The 23918-nt window shown below is 36.1% G+C and overlaps 3 protein-coding genes across 20 annotated transcripts in view; 2 read left to right on the top strand and 1 right to left on the bottom strand.

Moving 5' to 3' along the window:
- Window positions 1-4485, top strand: part of KRAS (KRAS proto-oncogene, GTPase) — a 36643-nt gene extending 32158 nt beyond the window's left edge. For 3 of the 5 annotated variants that reach the window (XM_064479119.1, XM_031443933.2, XM_064479118.1), the window contains one exon: window positions 7-123. Coding sequence is in view for 2 of the 5 variants with exons in the window: in XM_031443934.2 (XP_031299794.1) it covers window positions 7-123 (117 nt within the window). In the remaining 3 variants the exon portion in view is untranslated. Of the gene's footprint in view, window positions 1-6 lie in introns of all 5 variants that reach the window. The other 2 variants (XM_031443934.2, XM_064479120.1) reach the window with 1 other exon arrangement.
- A 252-nt stretch (window positions 4486-4737) lies between these two features.
- ETFRF1 (electron transfer flavoprotein regulatory factor 1) lies at window positions 4738-9179 on the bottom strand. 12 transcript variants are annotated; one of them, XM_064479121.1, is made up of 6 exons: window positions 9013-9163; window positions 8631-8690; window positions 8143-8245; window positions 5893-6398; window positions 5713-5804; window positions 4738-5634 (listed from the first exon to the last, which is right to left on the bottom strand). In XM_064479121.1, exons 5-6 carry the CDS (start codon window positions 5761-5763, stop codon window positions 5422-5424), a joined length of 264 nt encoding a protein of 87 aa, XP_064335191.1. In that variant the 5' UTR covers window positions 5764-5804; window positions 5893-6398; window positions 8143-8245; window positions 8631-8690; window positions 9013-9163; the 3' UTR covers window positions 4738-5421. The 12 variants fall into 12 exon arrangements, with proteins under 12 accessions (XP_064335191.1, XP_031299806.1, XP_031299807.1 ...); XM_031443946.2 differs by lacking the exon at window positions 8631-8690 and having other exon boundaries at window positions 9112-9179; XM_031443947.2 differs by lacking the exon at window positions 8631-8690 and having other exon boundaries at window positions 9116-9173.
- Window positions 9180-9285: 106 nt separating this feature from the next.
- The window catches only part of DNAI7 (dynein axonemal intermediate chain 7), a 59102-nt gene continuing 44469 nt past the window's right edge, over window positions 9286-23918 (top strand). Inside the window, exons 1-6 of one of the 3 annotated variants that reach the window (XM_031443958.2) lie at window positions 9286-9401; window positions 12359-12376; window positions 18903-18987; window positions 20291-20382; window positions 22512-22613; window positions 23523-23660. In XM_031443958.2, the coding sequence (XP_031299818.2) occupies window positions 9399-9401; window positions 12359-12376; window positions 18903-18987; window positions 20291-20382; window positions 22512-22613; window positions 23523-23660 (438 nt within the window). In that variant the 5' untranslated portion in view covers window positions 9286-9398. The remainder of the gene's footprint in view (window positions 9402-12358; window positions 12377-18902; window positions 18988-20290; window positions 20383-22511; window positions 22614-23522; window positions 23661-23918) is intronic. The other 2 variants (XM_031443951.2, XM_031443952.2) reach the window with 2 other exon arrangements.

Below are 23918 nucleotides of genomic sequence, written 5' to 3'. Positions count from 1 at the left end.
TTTCAGGGTGTTGACGATGCCTTCTATACATTAGTTCGAGAAATTCGAAAACATAAAGAAAAGATGAGCAAAGACGGTAAAAAGAAGAAAAAGAAGTCAAAGACAAAGTGTATAATTATGTAAATACAATTTGTACTTTTTTCTTAAGGCATACTTAAGTAAAAGTGGTAATTTTTGTACATTACACTAAATTATTAGCATTTGTTTTAGCATTACCTAATTTTCTTTCTGCTCCATCCATACTGTTAGCTTTTATCTTGAATGCTTATTTTAAAATGACAGTGGAAACTTTTTTCCTCTAAGTGCCAGTATTCCCTGAGTTTTGGTTTTTGAACTAGCAATGCCTGTGAAAAAGAAACTGAACACCTGAGATTTGTCTTGGGGTTTTTGGTGCATGCAATTGATTACTTCCTATTTTTCTTACCAATTGTGAACTTTGGTGTGAAACAAATTAATGAAGCTTTCAAATCATCCCTATTCTATGTTTTATCTAGTCACGGATATGAATTAATTACTAATTATAACTTCAGTTGAGATTTCATGATTGGTTTTACTGAAACATTGAGGGAACACAAATTTAGGGGCTTCCTGTAGATTCATCTTGTTGGCATCGTGTCCTACGGTTTCAGTTACCCTTAATGAATGTAAAGTTATATTGTTCACAAAGGTTTTCTCCTTCTTTCCACTGCTACTTGTCATGGTCACATTCCCCAAAATACTATATTTTTTCTATAAAAAGGGAAAAAATGGAAAAAAAAATACAAGGCAATGGAAAATATTAAAAGGCCATTTACTCTCCACCTTAGATAAATTCCTATAATACTCTGAATAGCTTTCCCTGTTAAGGCAGACCCAGTATGTAATGAGGATTATAACAACCATTTGGGGGCTATATTTACATGCTACTCAATTTTTGTAATTGAAAAATTTTAATGTGTAAAAAATTCTCATAGGAATTAAACATAGTCTCCCCGTGTCAGAGTGCTCTTTCTTAGCATAACTTTTAAGTCTTTTCTTGAACTTCAGTCTTTGAAAATGGTTTTAACTCTGGTAGTGATGTTAAAGATTATTTGGGCCACTTAGCTTAGTAGGTGTTAAAGAGACCGAGGTTGCAAGGCCAGGCCTTGGGTGAACCTTTGAGCTTCACAGAGTTTCACAGGATGGACTGCATCCCTGTGGTCTTCCAGTGTGGGTCAAAAGTGGGAGCCAGGAGAGAGCTTGGATAGCTCAGCAAGGTACATTCTCGTGTGGTAGTCCTACTCAGGAACATCACTTTTATTTAAAAAAAAAAAAAAAACAAAAAAACCCAAAACAAGACAAACCATTATTTTAAATGAGACTTTAGGGTGGGGTGACAAGATTTTAATTTTTTTAAACAATGAAATGTTTAAAAAGTTTCAAAATCTTGAGTATTGGCTCTGGTTCTCTTAACACCGGCTAAAGTAACATTACATAAACACTTCACAAGTTTGGTCCATATTTAAGAATATCTAATACTTATAAAATAGATAAATTAATGTTAACAAAATGATTCTTTCAGTGCATTTAAAATGTTAACTTATTGTAAAATATTTGAAGTGAGATGGTGTATCGAGGTGAAAATATCACTGGACAAGGAGAAAGGTGACTTGGATTCCAGTTAGGTGTCTTTCCCAACAGTGATCTGATGGGCAGATCACTTACTGTCTGTTTCTTCATGTTTAAAGAAGTCATCTCCGAGGCTGTATCTAGCATTACAACTATGTGATTTACATTCAGTTTACATAAGGGTGTACCTGTTTGTCAGTCTCAGCACGGTCTGTAACTTTTTACCTATGTTATCATCTTCAGTACCAGTCTTAGGCAAAATTGTGCAAGAGGTGAAGCTTATTTTTGAATATCCATTCTCCAGTTTCAGGACTTCTCCCATATTAGTGTTGTCTTGCCTGCCTACCCTTCCACATGCCCCATGACTTGATGCTTTTTCTTTTAATAGTTCTAAGTCCCCTAACTTCAAGATTTATTGCTGCTTTGGGTGTCTTCATGAAGGCTTCCCATCAAGTCATATCAGAATGCCCTGTATCTTATTTCCGCAGGCTCAACATAATCTGACAGATACCACAGCGGAATTTGACCTAATCGCTAATTTTCAGATGGTGGCTGTAGCAATTGAATCTTGATCCTTTGAACATCATCTCTTTGCTGCCTGGCCCATTAGTGACTAAGTAGGCATTTTCATACTTGCTTGGAGTAGACAGAACCCTATCCAGTGGAAGGAGAATTTAATAAAGGTAGTGCTCAAAGAATTCCTTACACCATCTGCAACTAGGACTAGCCCTGGTAATAGTGATACATTCCATTGTTTTAAAAACTAAAATCTTACAATGAATCAAAGATACTTTAAAATTTAATTCATACAGCTTACTTTTTAGCAGAACTCATTTATTCAGCAAATATTTGCGTGCCTACTAGATGCCAGGCTCTGCACAAGGCACTGGGGATATTACAGTGTCTCCACACAAGGGACATAATCCTTCAGTAGTGCTTATATTCTAGAGGGGTCTCTTGGTGAGGCCCTTGGCACATGACCCAAGAGAACATAATGCATATTGTAGTTCTGCAAAGAAAGGATTGGTCTCAAAGGTTTCTTTCAGTTCTGAAATAACTGTTTTGCTCTGATTCCAAACTTTAATCAAGCAACTTTTTAAAATTAAGTCAATCAGTTTACTTCATTGTTTTGAAGGAGTAAATTTGATTATATTGTTTATTTTGCATAAGTATGTGATTCTATTGGGGCAGTTATAAAACAAATTAAGTTGTATGTCAGATAGTATTAAAATTCCCATGTGTGTAATATTCTAGTTGGTTTCTTTGTCTAAGTAATTAAAACAGACTTTAAAAATTAAATATTGAATTCTAAACTAGTGGTGTGTATCTGGGTGCAAATAAACAGATGCCTGAACTAATTCACAGAAAAGGAAACTAATGTGTATAAATCAGCGTGATTTCTGAAATACTACACTAAACTACAGGTTAATGGATCATTATCTAGGTAGGGTGTTAAGACCTAATATAGTACCTCCTCTTGTTTCTACACAAGAGAAAGAAATGGCCATATTTCAGGAATTGTAGTGCATAGCTGAGGGGATTTTTAGGACTCTTGAATTTTTGATGTAGCTGGGCAATTTTTTTTTATGGCAGTGGTAATTATTCTTTATTATGTGAATTTTGAATGGTCTAACAAAAGGTTTGTTTTTGTAGAGATTTTAAAAGGGGAGAGAGAATCCTAGAAATAACGTTACCTAATTATTACAGCCTTAAAGATAAAAATCCTTGTTGAAGTTGGAAAAAAAATTGCTAAATTACATAGTTTTAGACATTAACATGTTTGTGGAAAAATGTAGCAGAAGTGTGTAGTATAATTTGAGTGAATATTCCCAATTAGGAATTCTAGGCTCTATTTTAACTGAGTCACACTGCATATACGAATTAGAACCTAACTTTGTAGGTTATCAGAATCTTTGCCACCATTGCACAATTTTGTCCTAAAATATATAGAACCTTTGTGAGGCATGTTAAGTTGCAGTTTGCACAAGTTCATCTCATTTGTATTCCAGTGTTTTTTTTTTTTTTCTTCTAACCATGTTTTTCTAAACAATATATACACATTTAGGTTTTTTGGTAGGCAATAAAAACTGTCATTTCCATTTGTCAAACAGAAAAAATTTCTTGATTATGTATTAAATGATTTTTAACTACCCATTAGTTACTTTAAGCTGAATAACTTTGGTGTTAATATTGGGTAGCATGAAATCTACATTGAGAAACTGAACAGCATACAACTGATAGCTGTAAATTCCTTCATAAAATGAAATTTCTTTCTTTCTAAAGATATATTCACATGAGTTCTTGAAGAATAGTCATAACTAGACTAATACTTGTTTTAGTTTAATAGTTTTAAGTGCCTGTTTGGGATAATAGGCAATTTTAGATGACTTTAGGGAAAACGGAGTTATTACCTGCAGAAATGTCAATTACAGAAGGTCCCCTTCTCTATAGAGCTCAAATGGGTTATGTAATGTTTTATCCACAAGTTTCCAATTCCACTGTCTTGTGTTTTCATGTTGAAAATACTTTTGCATTTTTCCTTTGAGTGCCAATTTCTTACTAGTACTATTTCTTAATGTAACATGTTTACCTGGAATGTATTTTAACTATTTTTGTATAGTGTAAACTGAAACATGCACATTTTGTACATTGTGCTTTTCTTCGTGGGACATCTGCAGTGTGATCCAGTTGTTTTCCATCGTTTGGTTGCGCTGACCTAGGAATGTTGGTCATATCAAACATTAAATTTAAAAATGACCACTCTTTTAATTAAAATTAACTTTTAAATGTTTATAGGAGTATGTGCTGTGAAGTGATCTGAAATTTGTAATATTTTTGTCATGAACTGTACTGCTCCTAATTATTGTAATGTAATAAAAATAGTTATGGTGACTATGATAGTGTGTATTTCTTGATGGAAACTTGAAACATTTGCCCTGCAGTTGACACGGGACAGTTTATAAGCCACAGACGCTACGGTGTATTAGTAAATCTTTTTTGCAACTCGTAAGTTAGATATATTTTTTGTATATGAAAGGTGCTGTGAACATTATGCAAAGGCTTGAAATCTTGTTAGGTTTAGGCCCTTTGCCACGTTAACTCATGTAGATGTGGATGCAAAAGAAAGAAATCTGCCTTTATGACAAAAAGAACAGTATAACATTATTTATTTTTATTAAAGAAGGTAATTGATACACCTTGTTTTAGGGCCCAGAGGGAGCCAGTAGCAAAATTAATAATGGAAATAATTAAATAGGTATATATGTAATGCCAACTGCTGGCAGGCTATTTTGAGTCCAGAAGTGATCTTAACTCTCTATACATATTATTTTAACTGCACCGAAATCATTACCAGATGCTATTTCTTTTCCAGTGAACCTTGAATACGTGCTATTAATGTACCAAATGGGGTTCAGAATGAGGAACTCCCTCAAAAGTTCAGAGGAATAAATTTGTGAGAAATCATTTTGCTTTACTTAAATGTGCATTAAATGGCATTCTCTTTTCAGTAAAATGAAGGGGTAAGAATAAATGGCAAAATTTTATTAACTAAAAATTACATTGTATTGTCATTCAAAATTGGATACTCATCAATTTTTAACTGGTAGTCGGCTACATACGGCTAAACTGCTATTTTAGTATAAAAACTGAGCATAAAGGCTACTGATAAAGCTCTCATTATGTATAGAAGTTGAAACATATTTTAGTTCATTAAGGCAGCTCAGGTATTTGTTACACAGTGTGTATCTTGACATTTTAAGTAAGAATTATTTTTGTAGTATCTGGGATATATGAACAGCTGGCACTGGTTTTCTGTCAAATTAGTCATAGGGATCAGTTAGTATCTGAATAATAGCGTTGTTTCATAGCTCTGTATTTCCTAAGGAAGTATAATGCTTCTAGTTCTTTCATTACAAATTTGCCCCGTCCAATAAGTTCTCTGATCTTCTCTGGGTCCTTCACATCTTTGTTTTTAAGGAAAACATTCTTCAGACGCCTTTTAAAATAGTCTGCTCCTTTTGGATAGTCTCGTCCAAGATACAGCAGCTTAAAAAAGAAAGATTACGTATTTCTGAACAGTCTATGTCATACAACATTTATAAAATTGGCAACACAATTACTTACATTTTTATAAAGATTCAGTACTTCTCCTCTTAAAGAATTAGCCATTTTCATTTATCATGGAAAGCATCCACTTTTATATATAATATATATACCTAAAGAAAAAGAAATGTTTTTACAAATAACTGCATTGTAGTCTTAAAGAATCAAAGAAAAAAGATTCTACATATGGGGAAATGGTACCTTTTTCTTTCTCATCCAGTAAATGTTACTGAGCACTTTGACATTCCAGGCACTGAGGTGTAGCTATGAACATGTCAGGTAAGATACCTGTTCTCACAGAATTATGTCCAAATTAATGCCCGTATGCTTCCCCTATTTACTAATAATGTGAACTAATTCAAGTAACTAGCGTACAATGTAGCAGAACAACTTTTTTCTGAGTTCATTAGTATCAGCTTTCATGCAATTTTCTGTTGTTTTCCTCCAAATTGCTGTTTTTCTGCTTTTATATCACTTCTGAGCTTTCCTCTAGAAAACGTAATACTTTTCTGTCCATTCTTATAAGTGAAAGGACAGAAAAGTTTTTTAAAAGATCTGTATACATGGTTGCAGCTTAGAGACGGAGCTTCATTGAGGATGATGTGAGTCGGCCCTTTGCGGGAGAACCTCTGATGTCAGTATCTTAGGCCGATCCTTCTGGGCTGGTCAGATTCGTCAGACAAGTCTTCCAAACTTCTGAGGATTTGCTAATTCAACGTTAAGAAGTGGAAGAGGAATCAGGGTTTGCATACAACACTGTACACCCAAATTCACCTAATCTTCCAGCGTGGTTCTCACGTACTGGGTATGCCTGCAACCCACTCCAGAGACTAGTGTTTTGTCCAGAAATAAACCTCCAGTCTTCTGGGAGTGAGGGGTGCAGTCACTTAGAGGTGGTTCTCAAACAGTTTTCACGTAATCCTCGCTACCTCATTCTTCATTTCCAATTCCAGTGGCCCTGACCCCAGTAACTTTGAGAATTATGCAGTATAAATTGGCTTTTCTAGTGTGCTAGGTCACATTTGTTTTGCAGCTTCCAAGGTTTTATTGTCATCTCTTTTCATTTTTCTAATTTATATTTCTTTACTGAAAATTCAGTGGAGTTGTGGAAGGGAGTGAAATTAGATGGGTGTATTTAACCAGCTACATCAACACCTAATTTCATTTTTAAAACTTTTTGGGGTGGGGGGCTGAAAGCCATTTTTTGTGTGGTTTAATTTTACTGAAGAATGATTCTTAAAAGCCTTGTGCTTTTAAAATAATTAAGTTAAATCTACATTATAGCTTGTTTGATTCCTGGCAAAGAGCATAGCTCTGTTTAATTCACAATTTGTAATTTGTGAAAGCTTTTAGAGATGTGGCTTAAATTGTCCTTTAGCTGTTGCCCTTTCACAAATTATGCACAATAAAGGACCTGCCCAGCAAAATAAAAGTAGCTGCTGTGACTGAAGTAAATTTGTCTCATTCTTCGGTATGTTAATATATATGAATTTTAAAAGTTTATATTATATTGCATGCCGACCTTCAGGCCTTTATTTTAGCCTTCAGGAAAAATAGGTTTTCCTAGGTTCACAACTGGTGAACAACTTCAATGCAGCAGGGAACTGGGCTTGCTCCTTGACCCTGCATAAAGTCGTGGAGATTACTGTTCTTTGTAAAGAGCCAAAAGAGTTAGGGACTGGGAGAAGTCCCCATCATTCTGAGATCTTGGATGGGGGCAGGCATACAGTTCACATCCATAGCTCTTTCCCAGTGACTTGTGGGCTAAGGATTTAAGCCTTAATCAACTCCACTTCTGGGTTAAGTGAGAACTGTCATTTCACTAGAGTTTTGGTGCCCAAAGCCCTGGTTAATCACTCTTCCGCATGAAGTTCAGACTTGATTCAAACAGAATGAAGCCCATTTCCCCAAAGTAGTTGAGTCTAAAAAGCTTCACACAAAAATCTATCCCCAAACACTTGCCAGCACCAAAGGGCATGTAATCCGAGAGGTGGGTGGCAAGAGACTTTGTCCCCCAACGCTGGTATACTGCTTGGTCTAGGCCTACCCGGAAGCCAGATTATACAAGAGAGCTGAAAGGAGATGGTTACATATGGCAGGGGTAGGTACTGCACCTGTCTGCAAGTAGAAAAGAGAGACGAGGAAATAGGCTTCTTAACGCAGCTTGTAAGGGGTACTAGAGGACAACCAGGCTCACTGGGATAATCTCATAGCAGCGATCCCCTAGAACACAGCCCAGCCTGTTCTCACACATCCATAGCAAATCCTCCTCCCTGGGGGGAAGCTGGAATGAGAACTTGAGCAAGTCTCTCCCCTAGAGGCCCACCATTTTAGGTAATTTGTGATTACCATAACACCTCCTTATCCCCATCAGACTTGACTGAGGTTTTGTATCATATACACTGTAGTTTGGCTGAAAAACTAACTTAAAACAAAAGCTTAGTTCCATACCAAACAGCTTCAGAACTCTATATGAAGTCGACGTTAAGATGTTTTTATTTTGCTGCCAGAGATCTGGAGATGAGATGTCATAGCTACCACACAATCTGGATTTCTGGGGAGAGAGTAAGTAACACTTTAACCTACAAAGACCAGCTCAGTCAGCAATGTTTATTTACTAATACTACATTTAGTCAACGAAATGGGAAGGCATAGCACACTATAAAACTAGATGTCAGACATGAGAAATGGTGCCAGTTATTTTAAAGCATTTCTTGACAGAGTTTAGGTCTAAACCCATGGAGAACTCAGGCTTTGGAAGGAGCTTAATTTCTTAATCACTTAATTTTTTCCAGTTTCCCTGCTGGTGTAAGTTGCTAGAGTTTCTTTATGTGGGTAGACTGACATTCTTGTGCTATCGGTTGGTACAATGAAAACGTGACCTTGACCTTGGGCACATAACTTTAGCAAGTCTTTCTGGGGCTCAGAAACCTTCACACCTGTAGGTATAATTTACCCAGGAATTGCCTCCAACCATTACCACTTCTTGTTTAGAGCTCCTAGAAAAAAAACAAAAAAACAAACGGCATACACCTTGCCCAGACAGTAAACAGAACCATGTCCAGGGAGAAGAATCCGAAGGTCAGTTTCAAAATAACCAACCCTCTGGAAGCCAACTTATTTACCTCTTTGTCTAAACCGCCAGCCGAGCCCCGCCCCCGCTGGCCTGAGCTGCTGAGGCCCAGGCCGCCGGCCCGGTATCCGTCACCTGACCCAGCTCTGTGGCCGGCGGCCCCCTTCTCGAAACCCGCACAGGCCTCGCCCCAACCACTCTAGGGAAATAGGAAGACGGACTGTCAACGTTGGAAGACGCTTACAAACCCTTTCCCACAGCCGGTGGTCCTCGCCCAGAGCAAACTTCACCGCCTCCACACCCCAGGACCCGGAAAACGGAATAAAACGCCCAGGCGCTGCACTCACGCACTTTCCGGCACGCCACAGCCGTAAAATCCTCCGGCCGCTCCGACTCCTCGGTGCGTCCGCCGCTGGGCGGGGCGGCCGTGGGCGTGGGGCAACCTATCAGGGGAAAGGGGCGGGGCGCCGTCCGGAAGAACCCCAGCGCGACTGCGCGGACCCAGATGGGTGGATCCGCGCGCGTTTCCTGGGGCGCCAGTGGGCGGAGCTTGTCGTCCTGACAACCCGGGAGCGTTTTCCACACAACCCTGAGCTGCGACTTGGCCGTCTGCGGAGGTAGTGCTTGCCTCGGCATGGTGAGCGGGGAAAGTGGGGAAGCCGGGTGCAGGGGCAGGCATCGGTTCTCCTGCACTGTGTTAAATGATGTAGTAAGAGCCTATCATGCTTCGTTAGAGGGAAGAGAGTCGGTTTAAGGAAGAGCCTGCACCCTTGAGGGGGATGGGCCTTCCCCTGATCTGTGGCCTTCCCTCCGGTATCCGGCGGGCAGGTGGGAGTCCAAACCAGTTTCTGCAAATGGGGAATGGCCAGTGCAGTCAGATGGTGACTTAATCTCGAACTACTGCTAAATTTAAAAATCGGTTTCAATCTAGTAACTTCCAGTAGTAATAGACGTTCCCATGAAATTGCTTTCTTACTGCAACTTGGATGAAATGTGATTTTGGTTTTGCCTCCTCAGCAATTAATGCAAAGCTGTTGCAGTTTACTCTGCTTTAAAAAATTATGTTATGTGGTGTTTTGTGGAAATTTGAATTGTTTTGTGATCCAGGGTACTCAGCCTGTCCTGTATTTATATTAAGTATGATAAAGCTTCCCGTGTTGTTTTTCTGCATGCCTCAGCGGTCCTGTCTTCTCCAAGAACACAGGCCAACATGTAGCTGTGAGGTGATCCCGTTTCCCATTTTCTTAAACGTGATTTCCGTCGTCGTCTATGATTAAAACTAGAGGAAGCGGACAATGTAATTAGTTAATTATTTTATTCATTAATTAAGGGAAATGAGGGGTGTGTTCTTTGTGCTTGACACTAGGCTGAAGCCACGGACAAAGGTGAATATTACATCCTCTCCCTGGTATGGAAGACAGACTGAGCAAGTTAATTACAATACGGCTTTATAACTGTAGTAATTGAAGTAACTACTGTGGAGTAACACAAAGTTGGAAATGTTGAAATTGGGGAGGAAGAGGAGAGGAGGACAGGAAGGAAAGAGCAGTGCTTTCAATCTGTGTTTTAAAGTATGATTATGAGTTTACAGAGGTTATGAGAAGAAATAGGGCGTGGAGAGCGTTCATGTCAGAGAGAACAGAAAGTAAATGGATTTTAAGCGGACTTAAAACTGCTGATAACTTGAGGAAACACTAAGCACCTGTATTATTTTCCAGTGGGTACGTAAGTCTCTTAGATACCTGTAGCAGTGTTTCTCAAAATGTGGTTTCTGGAAAACTTGCTTCTAATACACCTGAAATACCTGTTAAAATGCAGATTCTGGGAACAGACTGGACTCCAGATCTGCTGTATTAGTTTCCCAGTGCCGCCAAGTAACCAAGTACCACACACTAACTGGCTTAAACCATAGAAATGTATGGTTTCACAGTTCTGGAGTTTAGAAGTCCAAGATCAAGGTGTTGTCAGGGCTGTACTCCCTCTGCAAGTGCTAGGGAGGGATCTGTTCAGACCCCTCTCCTCGTGTCTGGTACTTCTTAGCTTGTGGCAGTATTCTTCCATTCTTCACTGGCCTTGAAGGGGGGGGGGGTTAGCGCGCACGCATCTGTGTCCAGATTTCCCCTTTTTATAAGGACACGAGTCATATTAGATTAGAGGCCCACCCTGTTCCAGTATGACCTCATCTGAATCTAACTAATTACATCAGCAATGACCCTCTTTCCAAATAAAGTAAAATTCAGAGATACTGGGAGATAGGACTTCAATGTATGAATTTTGAGGGGACACATTTCAACCCATAACGTGAACTGAATTACAGCAGGGAGGGGTAAGTGAGCGTGTACACTTTTAGGTCAGGAATATGCATTTGTAACAGGCAACCAGGTGATTCTTATGCCCTTTGAACTTTTTGAGAACTACTCTACTACATGATACTCTTACAATTTGCAGGAGGGGTGAAGATACGTATTTATTCCAAACCTGCTTCACATTAAGAGCATTAGCGAGAGATGGCAATTCGCCCGTCTTTAAAATGTGGCTACCTGGGAACAGGGGCAATGCTATTTACATATTCTGCTTTGTAGTACTTATTTCGAGATGGAAGTATGTTAACTTAATTGATAGCAGATATGATAATAAAACTAGAGCCCATTTGTAAAAATTATGTGAGAGCCAAGTCTCCATATTTCTTATTTATATCATCTCCAGCTTCTGAGTGCTTTGTGTGTAAATCATTAGTAAATATCGCTGAATGAATTAGTGACATGAATGCAATTGTCAAGAAGATAAAATCTACTGCTTTGTGTCAGTTTTAACATTTATATTTTATACGGTGATAATCTTGTGACTTAAACAAGTAACTTATACAAGTCTTCAAATGTGGCAAGTATGTAATATTATAGTCACATAATCTACAAATTCCTCACCAGAAATATAATGGACACATGGGCCAAATCAGGAAATTACAAGTAGTGTTACTGAAGAATACTTGTAATTGTAAATATTCATGGAAATGCTGTACTTCCCAAAATATTTTCCAAAAAAGCATAGATGTGTTTTAAGACGCATTGCTGAATGGAATCATTTTGTCATACTTTTGTTTGCTTTAAATCACTGATTCCCTTTCTACAAAATCAGCAATCTAATTTTACAGAAAGATTATTTCTTTATAATATAAGCTGATTCCCACACTTTCAAACTTGACGTTAGTACCGTACTTGGTACTTCAGAACCCTTTACATCAGTGCCTTCTTGAATGGTACTATGTTTTGTGATGAGCCATTTCATTAAACATGGATCACTGACTGATTGTTATAAGAGTGTAAAATTTGCTTACAAAAGATGCTTCAGTGAGTGAATTAGCTTTGTTTTTCCTAGACTTGCGTATAGTTTTCTCTGAATTCTTTTTTTAAAAACTTTTTATTTTGAGATAATTTTAGATTTACTGTAAAGTTGCAGAGAGGGTACAGAGAGTTCCCTAATAGTCTTTACTCAGCTTCTCCTAATCTTATCATCTTAGGTAATCACCATACTTTTGTTAAAAATGTATGAATTATTTTTCAAATTTACCAGTTCTTTTGTTTTTCTAACTTTTAGGGTCCCAAATTGAAAAAGGTAGGTAGAAATTATTTTCTCAAAATAGTTTTATAAGCACTGACATTGTACAAACAATTTTTAAACATTTTCTGGTAGTTTTATTATAGTTTATAGAATTTACTAAGCTTAGTTTTTAGACATTAATGCTATTTAAATTATGGTATAATCCTTTGTAAAAATAGGACATATTTCAAATTTGACTTAAAAAGATAATGCTGATTTCACAAAGACTTTTTAAAATAGCCTTTAATTTCTTCTTGTGTCCAGATTTGAGGTTTTCAATTACTTGTGCTTGAGAAAATGTTGGATTAGGTAGGAACTCCTCTTCTTCATTTCAGATAAATACACAAAAATTTAATGAAATTTTTTTGTACTTTGTCAAAATTTGAGTGCGTTAAGGGATGTCTAGAATACCTTTTTCTCTCTTCTTCCCTTAGCAGATTTATGCTTTAAAGCAGAGGTTATAATCTCTTGACTGGCAAAGCAGATTTACCTACAGACATATCTCCTTTGATCTAAAAGTTTTATTTTAATCAACTGCCAAACTATTTTCATGCAAAAATGTGATCTCCACCTATTCTTGAAAAATTGGAAACCTGATAACATTGGGCCTACAGTCTTACAAGGCAACAATTGGCGAGACTGAGTAGCAGCTAGCCCTTTTGGAAATACGTAAACTCTTCAGTTTGCTGTAGTCCAGACCATGACCAAATCCCTTGCTTTATTTACCTGCCTGGTCCCAACAGGGATTTAGATTTGGAATGCTGGCTTTAAGGCAGATCTGAAAGGTCACAACTGTTAATTTTCCCCTGTGGAACCAATCATACTCTCTATGTTCATAGCACGTGCATTTGAACATACCTCAATTAAAACTCATGTCATTTTATTACAGTAATTTATAATTGTGAGCTGTTCAAGGTCAAGAGCATATCATATTTATTTCTGTGTCTGTAGCATTTAGCACAATGTCTGGCATGTAGTAGAAATCCAGTCAATATTTGTTAAATGAGTATGTGAAGCCCCATTTACCCTACCCCTACTTAAAAACACTTGGGTCCTTGACTGTTTAGGAGAAATGCTTATATAAATAAATTCAGTATTTATACAATTAAACATTTCTTCCAAAAATAATGTTGTTTGCTTTTCTCAGTCACTTGAACCCACTACCAACCTGATACTGTTTCAGGGGCTCTGGCCATAACGGACCAAAGTTTACGTGGGCTCGGGCCCCATTCTTATGGGGGAAGTATTCTGGAGAACTCCAGTCATTTGTATGTGGGTCTCCAATAGTTTATTAGTTTGTGTGGACGTTCATTTTTGGCTTTAGATTGTGAAATTTTAGAGGCATTGTTTTAAATCTGAAAACTCATTGTTCCAATGACTTTGGTACTTAATCATGTATGTACAGATGTTAAATAAACACTTTGGATTATTTTCTTCATAGTGTTGTTTCTCTTAGAGAATGGTTAGATTCATCCTCTGAAATCTGAATTTGAACAAAGGTGGAAATTACTCACTTTTTAATTATTTCCATTCTTAAAGATTATGGCTTGGGGATGAGGGGAGTCTGTGAAAGGAATTCACAGTATGGTTAGGAAAACATTGAAAGATATATTTTATTCTTCGATTTCTTAGGTTTTTTTTTAAAGGGAAAAAGTAATAAACACACATGGTACAAAATTAAAATAGCCCCAAAATGTAAATGTTCCTCCTATCCAAGACTAAAAGAACTACTGAGTATCTTTTCATACATTTTCTAAGCACTAAAAAGTACACACACACACCCCTTTTCTCCCCGCATATGGGAGCATCCTGTACCTCCTATTTTTCACTTGATGATATTGTATTTTATTAATTCCAGGATACTCATCTTTTTACATTTTAACATGACTGAAATTGACATATGCCTCATGGGCGATAATAACTTACAATCACTGTAGTACTGAGTTGATGTCTGTTTCTTCCAGAGAGGATGTTTGCTTCTGTCAGTCACATGGGCTTACCACCAACCTGATACTACTTTAAATTCTCTTCTAGAGCGTTTTTGGACTGCACTGGTATGAGTCAGACTGCAGATCTCCATGAACTAGCTTGTGCTTTAAATTTTCAGGGAATTCTTTTCCTTCTTTATGTTCATTTTCAGGATTGAGATTTGCAAGTTTCCCTGCTGTATCTTTCTGTTCCTTTGTCTGTACCTAATATCCATGTATATACCGGCGTCTCCTTTTAGATTCCCATCTTGGGCATTTTCTTTTTTGCTATGATTTAAAGGTACATCTTACATCTGATGGCATCATCGATTCTATGCAGTAAATATGTCTTGGGGACCTTTTTTTGTTTCAGCACATCGAGATTACATCCCTTTTCACAGCTGTATCACATTCTGTTGAGAGTATATCTGTGATTTTTTTATATTGTCCCTGTTTTTTGCTACCACAAACAAGGTAGAAATGAAGAGCCTTGTACACGAGGCCTTGCAAACATATGGAAAAATGGTGGTTTTATTGATTTAGCAGTGTTGTAGACAGAGTACAGCAGCAAGACAGAGTCTCTGCCCTCATGAAACTTACTTTCCCGGCTTTATTAACATATAATTGACATATAACATTGTCTAAATTTTAAAGCACACAGTGTGATGATTTGACATACATATGTATTATGAAATTATTACCTAAATAAGGTTGGTTAACACATCCATCACCTCACATAATTACCATTTTATGTGTGTGTGTATTGAGAACATTGAAGATTTACTGTCTTGGGGGGAATTAGGTTTCTTTCTTTCTTTATTTATAATGGAGGTACCTGGGAGTGGGGAGGGTATAGCTCAGTGGTAGAGTGTGTGCTTAGCATGCGTGAGATCCTGGGTTCAATCCCCAGTACCTCCAATAAGAAAATAAAACTAATTACCCACCCCCCAAAAAAATGAATGAATCTTGCAAACCATGATTTGTAACCTAAAGAAGTAAATCACACAAAAGGAAAAATATATTATTCTACTTGTATGAAATACCTAGAGTAGTCGAACTCAAAGACAGAAAGTAGGATGGTGATTGTTAGGGGCTGGGGTTGGAGGGGCAGGAGGGGAGTTAATGTTTAATGGAATCAGAGTTTGTCTGGAATGATAAAAAAAAGTTCAGAGATGGGTGATGGTGATGGTCGTACAACAGTGTGAATGTACTCAGTGCCATTAACTTGCACATTTAAAAAATGGTTAAAACGGTAAATTTTGTTGTGTGTACTTTATGACAGTGAGTAAAGAAGTAAATTACAATCGTATACATAAAGTATAATTGGATTTCTGTAAAATTCAAAAGTAAGAAAACTACTTTTCTTACTGTTTAGACATATATACATATGTAATACAACTTTAAAGAAAAACAAGAAAATTATCACAAATATCAGTGATTATCTCTAGGAGTAACTTTTTTTTTGATAAATCAGTATAACTTCCGGCATATGTTGTGGAAAGGATTCAAAGAACTGCATGATATAGCTGGAACCTATTCCCATTGGCTTTTTTATATAAGCCAGATTTCTCACTTCTTATATTTGTACAAATTAAAATAGAATCTGTGTGAATTCTTGTTTCATTCAGCAATAGCCAACATTTATCCATGGATCATGAACTAACCAGCAAAAAGAAAAAACCCAACCATCTCATCAAGAGATGTATATCTAGTAAATTTTCACTTTTTGTATTTTAATATTTACTCACCAACATTTGTAATATAAAATGTTGCTTTATTAAATTGTATACTGAATATAGTAATAAAATTAACGCAATCCAGAGCAAAATTTGTATTGCTTAGAAACTTAGAGACAAGGAAATTTAAATTTTCATACATATTTTGACAACATAAATATGATAGGATCGACAAAATTTTTCGAATGTATTACATTAGGATAAAACTTGGTGGGGGAAGTGGAATGGAAATATGAATTCAAAGAGAAAAGGATTAAAATTTTTATTAAATGTTGTTCATATTTCTTGAATTAACATTAGGTATTAAATCACTGTAGTATGTGGATCCATCAGATATAATTTAAATAGTGATGGATATATTTTATTTAGTTAGGTTTTTTTTTGTGATGTATGTATTTTAAATAGTGATGGATATATTTAAAAGAGTGATGTAAAATCTTCTTGTGCATACCATATACTAGAAAGTAAAACATTTGCAGCTATTTAAACTTGTGATAAAAAAGTTTTCAATGCCAACTTAAAAATGTGTGAAGCTTTTCAAAATTCTTTTAGGGAATCTATGAACAAATAATTTTAGAAGTTACTGATCAACTATCAGCTGAGGAGGAGAAGCCAGACAAGAAGTCTAAGAAGGAGGGACTTGCAAGAGAAGAAACAAAATCAGACAGTGCCAACCTAAAGCCTAATGAACGAAATATTTCAAGAGAAGGGAAGAAAACGTTGTCAAGTGATGATGACAGAGGAGTAAAATGAGGGCTGAAAATTGGCCATTGTCATTGGAAGCGTGGCCATCTTAAGGCTCCATGACAAGAGAGGTTTTAACGGAGCAACAGAAATGGAAGCCTGATTGGAATGGGGCATGCAGAAAATGGGGAAGTGGAAGTAGTAGGCAACTCCTTTTAGGTGGTCTGATACTAAGGTTACCAACACTGGAGCAGAAGGTGGAGAGGGATGTGAAATCTAGGGAGGTAGAAATCTATGAATAACTAGAGGTGTTAGTTACAGGATCCAAGCCTTAACTAGACAGTGAGGAATAGGATCTACTGTAAAAGTGACAGATGCAGCCTCAGAGAGCTGAAGTTCGTCTACTATACCAAGAGGGAAGGCAGACAAAAATAGAGGTAGGTTCAAAGATTTGATGTGTACAGGAGAGTATCCTCTTAACATTTCTAGTGATGTAAGAAGTGAGGTCAACAGCTGAGTAGGAAAGAGGAAAGGATTTTGGAAGGTTGAAGAGTGAGGAGAATGGAATAGTTGTAGGAATACAGGGTGGTGCTTACAGCCTGTTTAAAATTTGTGGTCACAAATCTGAGCTCTAGTATTTTTCTCTGGCAACGTCCAGCTGCTCATACTAAATAAACGGAGAGTTGCCTTTAACTCGAACTAGGAGTTTGCCAGCTAAGCTCCTCAGAGGGAGGGGAAAATAGGTCAGGTGGAGATATATAAGTTAGTGATTGTGGTGATGAACTGTGAAATTTAACCGGGGTAAGAAAGAAGTTGGGGCGGAGGTGATGAATGGTGAGAAAGTGATAGGGGTAATAGATTGGAGATTCCAAAGGAGCATCCTGCAGTAGGTGAGCCGAAAACCGAAGATGGGCATCCAAGAGTCTGTATATCCCAAGGATTAACCACTCTGTTGATTCCGAAATTTAGATGGTGTGCTTCTGTTTCTACACTCTCACTTAGGGAAAATGGAAGGGAGGTGGTTGTCACCAAGATAGTTCTCGAGTCTGTATGCTGTAGTCCTGATCTCTGCTATACCTAAATTCTCCAGTTTCAAAGCCTGCAAGCATTGTCTGGCTCCTCCACCAGCACTTCATACTAACTATATTTAAATTTCTTTAAACAGTTTCTCTTGCAAATTTGCATTTTCCTGACTACTATTCTTCTTTTTTGACCCTTCTCTGACTCCTTCCTGTCCTTGCCTTCAGTTTTAATCATTATCCAATAAGTTAGCGTATAAAGCATTTGTTGCATCCAGTATCCTATCTGCGTTTCCATTGTCAGGACTTTATTAACTATTGTTAATAGTCACCAAAATGGTATCATCTTCATAATCACGTTTTCCCTAATTCCAGGTTAGTTTTCACAATAACATTCTTAATAGCCACAGCCCTTCTCGAAAACTTTTAGAGGGTTTACAATTCTTTTAGAATAATGTCCACACTCTATAGCATAGGCTCTAGCCTTCTTTTCCATTCTATTTCCATCATTACCTCTCTCTGGAGCCTCCCCAGGGCCTGTCCAGTGCTCTCCAACTCCATATTTTATGCCTGCATGTCCCTCTTCTTTGGATATCTTCCCCTCATATCTGAGTGTTAAAATCTTTGGGGCACAAACTTAAATTCTAGCTGCTCTATAAAAATTTTACTTGATCCCAGCTGCCAAAAACAATCTCCCCTTCCTCTGAACTTGCAAAATAACTCTCTTTATATCTGTTAGTCATTAAAATACCTCTAATTTTTATAGACATGTAGCAGTGTTAAGTACATCTTCACATGTATTTTATTTTAATCCTTACAAAAGTGAAACGAAGTTTTCTTCAGCACCATTTTAAAGATGTGAAAACTGGGAATGAGAGAATTACATTGTATATACTTGTCACTGTCACTCTTGCCTTTGAATAATTTATATGTGCATTTTTCTTGTTTCCCTACTTTGTCCCCAAGGCACTGAGTCGAGGCTTTGCACTTAATAGGCAGTCTTATTTGAATGAGTACAAGACTGGGTTCATGGAAACAAAAGTGTTTTTCCATAATTACTATTTGAGGGATATGTGTTTTAAAGTAATTTGGGTACATGCTAATAGCTTTTTTAAAAGTTGTGGCCTTTGTTAAGTCTGGCAGTAAGAAAAAGAAAATCACCAAAGCTGAACGATTGAAGCAGCTACAAGAGGAGGAGGAGAAACGACAAAAAGAGGAAGGTATGAAGTACAGATGATACTGTTTTCAAACTCAGGTACTACCAACAAAAGGTTGGTGTTTCTGTAATCCAGTCAATACTTTTTACAAACAGTTTTCAGAATTTTTAGTTTTTTTTAATTTAATCTGTTTCACATTAGCTATTTACTATTTAAAGGGTACCCAGAAAGTTCTGTTAGTACACACCAATCACTCTCTGATATATCTTGAAGTAGAGTTGCCAGATGTAATACAAGATGCCCAGTTAAATTGGAATTTCAGATAAATAATGGATAATTTGGGATAATTTGTCCCATGTAATATTTGGGGCATGCTTAAACCAAAAAAAGAGTCCATTGTTTATCTGAAATTCAAATTCAACTGAGTATCCTGTATTTTTATTGGCAAAATATAGCAACCCTATTTTTTTTATTTTTTATTGAAGTGAAGTTGATTCATAGTGCTGTGTTAGGCAACTTTATCTTAAAAGTGTTTATATTCACTGATTAAATTAGAGGCATTGGTGCTTATTGTGCAGTAAGAATTCTGAAACTCAAATTAAATATGGGAAATATACACTAGCGAGAAATACACAGAACAGCCTAAGATCTTATAGATTAATAATATTTATTTGCCAATTTAAAGAGGACTTTCATTTGTTAAAGAATGTCAAATATAAATTAATAAAAGTATTGATTCTTTAAAATGCCAAAAAGCGATTTTAAAAATCTGAATAGTTCAAGTGGTTGTAGCTTTTAGCATGAAGAACATCTGTTGATTTCAGATTCAGACTGTAAAAGTCTGTATCCTCAGGTTTCCATGCTGATTTTTTTAGGTATAATCATGTAAGTCCTTTTTAGGTGACTCATAAGAATTCAGTATCAGAATCCTACATCTTGGGAAAGTTTTACTATATGGAGCTAAACCCATATTCTTCAACATATATTTCATTTGTTGTTTCTTAGTAGTTGAAAGTAAGAGAAAATTAAGGTAATTCCGACGATGCAGATGTCACAAGATTATGGAAATCTTCTGAAGATGTTATCTCTTCTTAATTACCCATGATAGACCTGTCATTTTTCATTGATTAAAATCATTATTGGATTGCTATAAACTTTTTGGAGAAGAGAAATATCATTGTGGGCCAGAAAGTTTGAGAGTCGTGTTAATTTTTTGAAAGAAATCTAGCACCTGTTTTATTTCTACCACATAATAAAGGTTGTGACTTCTATAAAGTATTCCAGCCTCACTGTATCTTGAAAATATTTGAAGTAACTTTAAGGGCTTGAAAACAGACTGAAAATAAAACATTTTGCTGTTCTTTAGAGGAAGCCCGTGTGAAACATGAAAAAGAAGAAATGGAGAGACTTGAAATACAACGAACTGAGAAAGAAAAATGGCGAAAACTTGAAGCAAAAGTGAATACACGTTAATGATATTATTACTGAAGACAAACTACGTGGCGTTCAGATCTGTCTGGCCATTTAATGTTCTTCCGTGTAGCTACTAGTAGCATTTAGGCCTTATGTGAACTGGTTTAACTCATTTAATCCTATCAGAGAGTTATGGTGGGTAAATTATTACCCACATTTCATAGATCAGGAAATTGAGGAATAGAGAGATTAAGAAACTAGTAAGTTACAGAGTCAGGACTTAGACAGTAGTAGCCTGAGCCCGTGCTTATAACTATTAAGTTATTATTCTCACCTTTAATGAAAAAGAATATGAAAACAAATATATGTATGTATATGCATGACTGGGACATTGTGCTGTACACCAGAAACTGACACATTGTAACTGACTGAACTTCAATTTAAAAATAAAAAAGGTATTATTCTCAATGTGTTATGGATAATTAAATAGGGACAAAAAATGTTCAAATTCTACCAAATGTCAAATGTTAAAATTTTGCTTCTCTTTTTCATCAGAATTTTCATTATTGGAACAGTAGGACTGAGATATTTTAATCCCAGGACAAAACCTCATTACTGTTAAAAACTGAAGACCCCCCCAAGGAGCTTTTGTTCACAGGGGTTATCTCCATCAATATTTACCATATTAGATATTAAAACAGAATTTAAAGACATTTATTATATTAAAAGAGATTAAACATTGTTAAAAAACATGAATAAAAAACAAGTACATTAACATACTTTTAAGAAAAAACAATTACAATATATATATATATATTTATTGAAATATAATTGACATGTTATTATTAGTTTCAGGTGTACAACATAATGATTCAATAGTTGCACATATTGTGAAATGATCCCACAGTAAGTCTAGTTAACATCCAGCACCACACACTATATGTATTTTTAAATTAGGAAAATGAGTGGCATTGTTTATATTTTTATAACCTCTTTAATATCTGACTTAACAGGAGACAACGGGATCTCATATCTCCTTCATTATTCCATCCGTTACAATGTGTTGTTTTGACTGAAGTATATTAAAAAATATCTGGCCTCACACAGTTACGTAGTGGGGAAAGGAGGAGTACTGTAGTAACCTTTCAGATCACCGTGGCTAGTCTTCTTTGATACTATACTGAAACTCAGTAGATGGTAGTACCTTAATGTGAAACCAAATCAATGACCTTTACATACGCTATCACACTAAAACACTGATCTGTTCTTAAACTTTGAATAGATCTTGTATCCATGCATGATTTCACAATATGATGCATTGGTTGCTCGGAAAAATTGGTTCACTGAATTATTTCCTTCCAAACGTTGACACATTTTTAGTATTCATTATCCAGAACATCACATGCATTAATATCATCGCCAATCAAATGAGAAAAGTGTTTAAGGATTGGGAAACTGTCTGACTCACTAGTGGTGGACCCAAGTTTTCTAAAATTCAGATTTGTATCTGAAAGCTTGAATTTTACCAGAAACAAGTACTTTGAGCTGTTTCGTGAAAGCGACACACTCACTTTGTTTTTGAAAGAGTGTCTGCTAAAATACTCCAGTAACTGCACACGTGTTTGTTTCTTAAGCTAGCATAGTCCTTTGATAGGTAGCAGAAGTGCGTTATGCTTACACCCCATTTTATCATACAGAAAAATACAAAGGCATATACTTAAGCTGTGACATTTAATGAAACTAGTAACTTTCACTTATTCTTCAGGTCATTCTTATGTGAGTCTGGCTGGTTACTGCCCGCCTCCCCGGAAGGGTAAGACCACCAGTACAGCCCGTGCCAATTTGTGCTAAGGCACCAGCAGCTTTACACCATCTTGCACCATCAGTGCAAATGTGTACACTGCAAAAAAAGCAAAAATGCCTTAGTATAATTATGAAAATAGATTTGACCTCAGATCCTGAAAGAGCCTGGGGGACCCACTGGGAGTCTGCAGATCCCACTTTGTAAACCACTGTTTCAGATTAAACTGCTTGGAAATAACAGTTACATTCATTCTCATTTTAGTATTCATCTTGAGGACTAAATACTTTGTCTAGTACATTTTAGATGCTACTTGTGAGACACAAAGCTGAAATTAAAGACAAGATCAATGTTATGTATTCGCATGCAACAGGCTCTAGAAAGGAGCAATGAAGAACTTGAAGAACTTTATTTATTAGAGAGGTGTTTCCCTGAAGCAGAGAAATTGAAACGAGAGAAGAGATTGCTGTCTCAGGTAAAACTGCTTTTTTATTTTTAGTTAATGCTTTGACAACAAAAGAGGGAGTTGTAATCTGGTATCCAGATTAATAACAAGAAAATTTAAATTTGTCTATAAAAAAATCTCTGATCTGACAAATCTCTCTCTCATCTTGCTTGTAATGAAGTAAATTCATATAGTTTTGTAGAAAACTATTTGTCAAAAATAAGATCCTTGACATTTTTATGTCCTTTGATTCTGATTTAATTTTGGGGACTCTATACTGAGGAAATTATCCTAATTCAGATATATAAGATACCCTAATTAAGATATATAATTAAGATGTATTTTTATATCTTAAGCTTAATGAGCTTAAGGCAATCTAGTGTTGCTCAAAACAGCATAACTTTGGAAACAATATAGATGATGATCAGGATAAAAAGGGAAAATTGTAATAATATGGCAAAAGATTATAGTATAATTTAAAGCAAAAAATTGTGAGTACAGTATGACTACAAATGTTGAACTTGCACTGACTAGAAAATGAATGGAAGGACTCATCCTGAAATGACAGTGGCGATGAACAATTAGTAATAATTTGAGAAGTAGAAGACAGCCCAAGTGTTAGCTTTTGTACACACAGGAGCTGTATGATTAGAAAGGAAAGCAAACCAAAATCAACTCATAAATACTGTTTTAAAGATTCAAGTATGACAATAAATAGAATATCTATTAATTTGAATTATTAAGGCTTATACATTATTTTGATGAAGAGGAAGTTTGTTATTTTACAGATATCTCAAGAAACTAGTTAAAGTCATAATATGTTTTTTGCCTAAATTGGGAAAACTAGGTTATAAGAACTCATACTTTGAAAAAGAAGGAATTTTTAATCTTTGGTTGAATTTTCACCCATGTGAACCTTCAAACATTTTTACTCCACAGTGGAAACACTACATTCAATGTGATGGGAGTCCTGATCCTTCAATATCCCAAGAAATTAATACTTTTATTAGCTTGTGGAAAGAGGAAACCAATGAGACTTTTGAGGCAGTGATTGCAAAGAGTAAACTAGTGCTAAATGTAAGTATTTAAGTGTTATTCTGTACTCTGATATTGACTCTAAAAATAGAGATAAATTAAATTCATATAGTATTTGCCAATTCATAACACTACTACTTCCTTGGCTATGGAGAGGATATTTGCTCATCTTTTTGGTCTCTTTTTTCTTTTTACAACTCCTAAAAACCTCTTGCCACCTTAGGTAAGATCAGCCTAACATAAATCTGAAGTATTAACTGTATGTGCGTCTAACAAGAAAAAAGATCAAGTTGCATCCAT

Source organism: Camelus dromedarius, chromosome 25 (assembly GCF_036321535.1).
Source record: "Camelus dromedarius isolate mCamDro1 chromosome 25, mCamDro1.pat, whole genome shotgun sequence".
Lineage (NCBI taxonomy): Eukaryota > Metazoa > Chordata > Mammalia > Artiodactyla > Camelidae > Camelus > Camelus dromedarius.
Note: the sequence above shows the minus strand (reverse complement) of the source record. Positions and strands in the feature narration are given on the sequence as shown.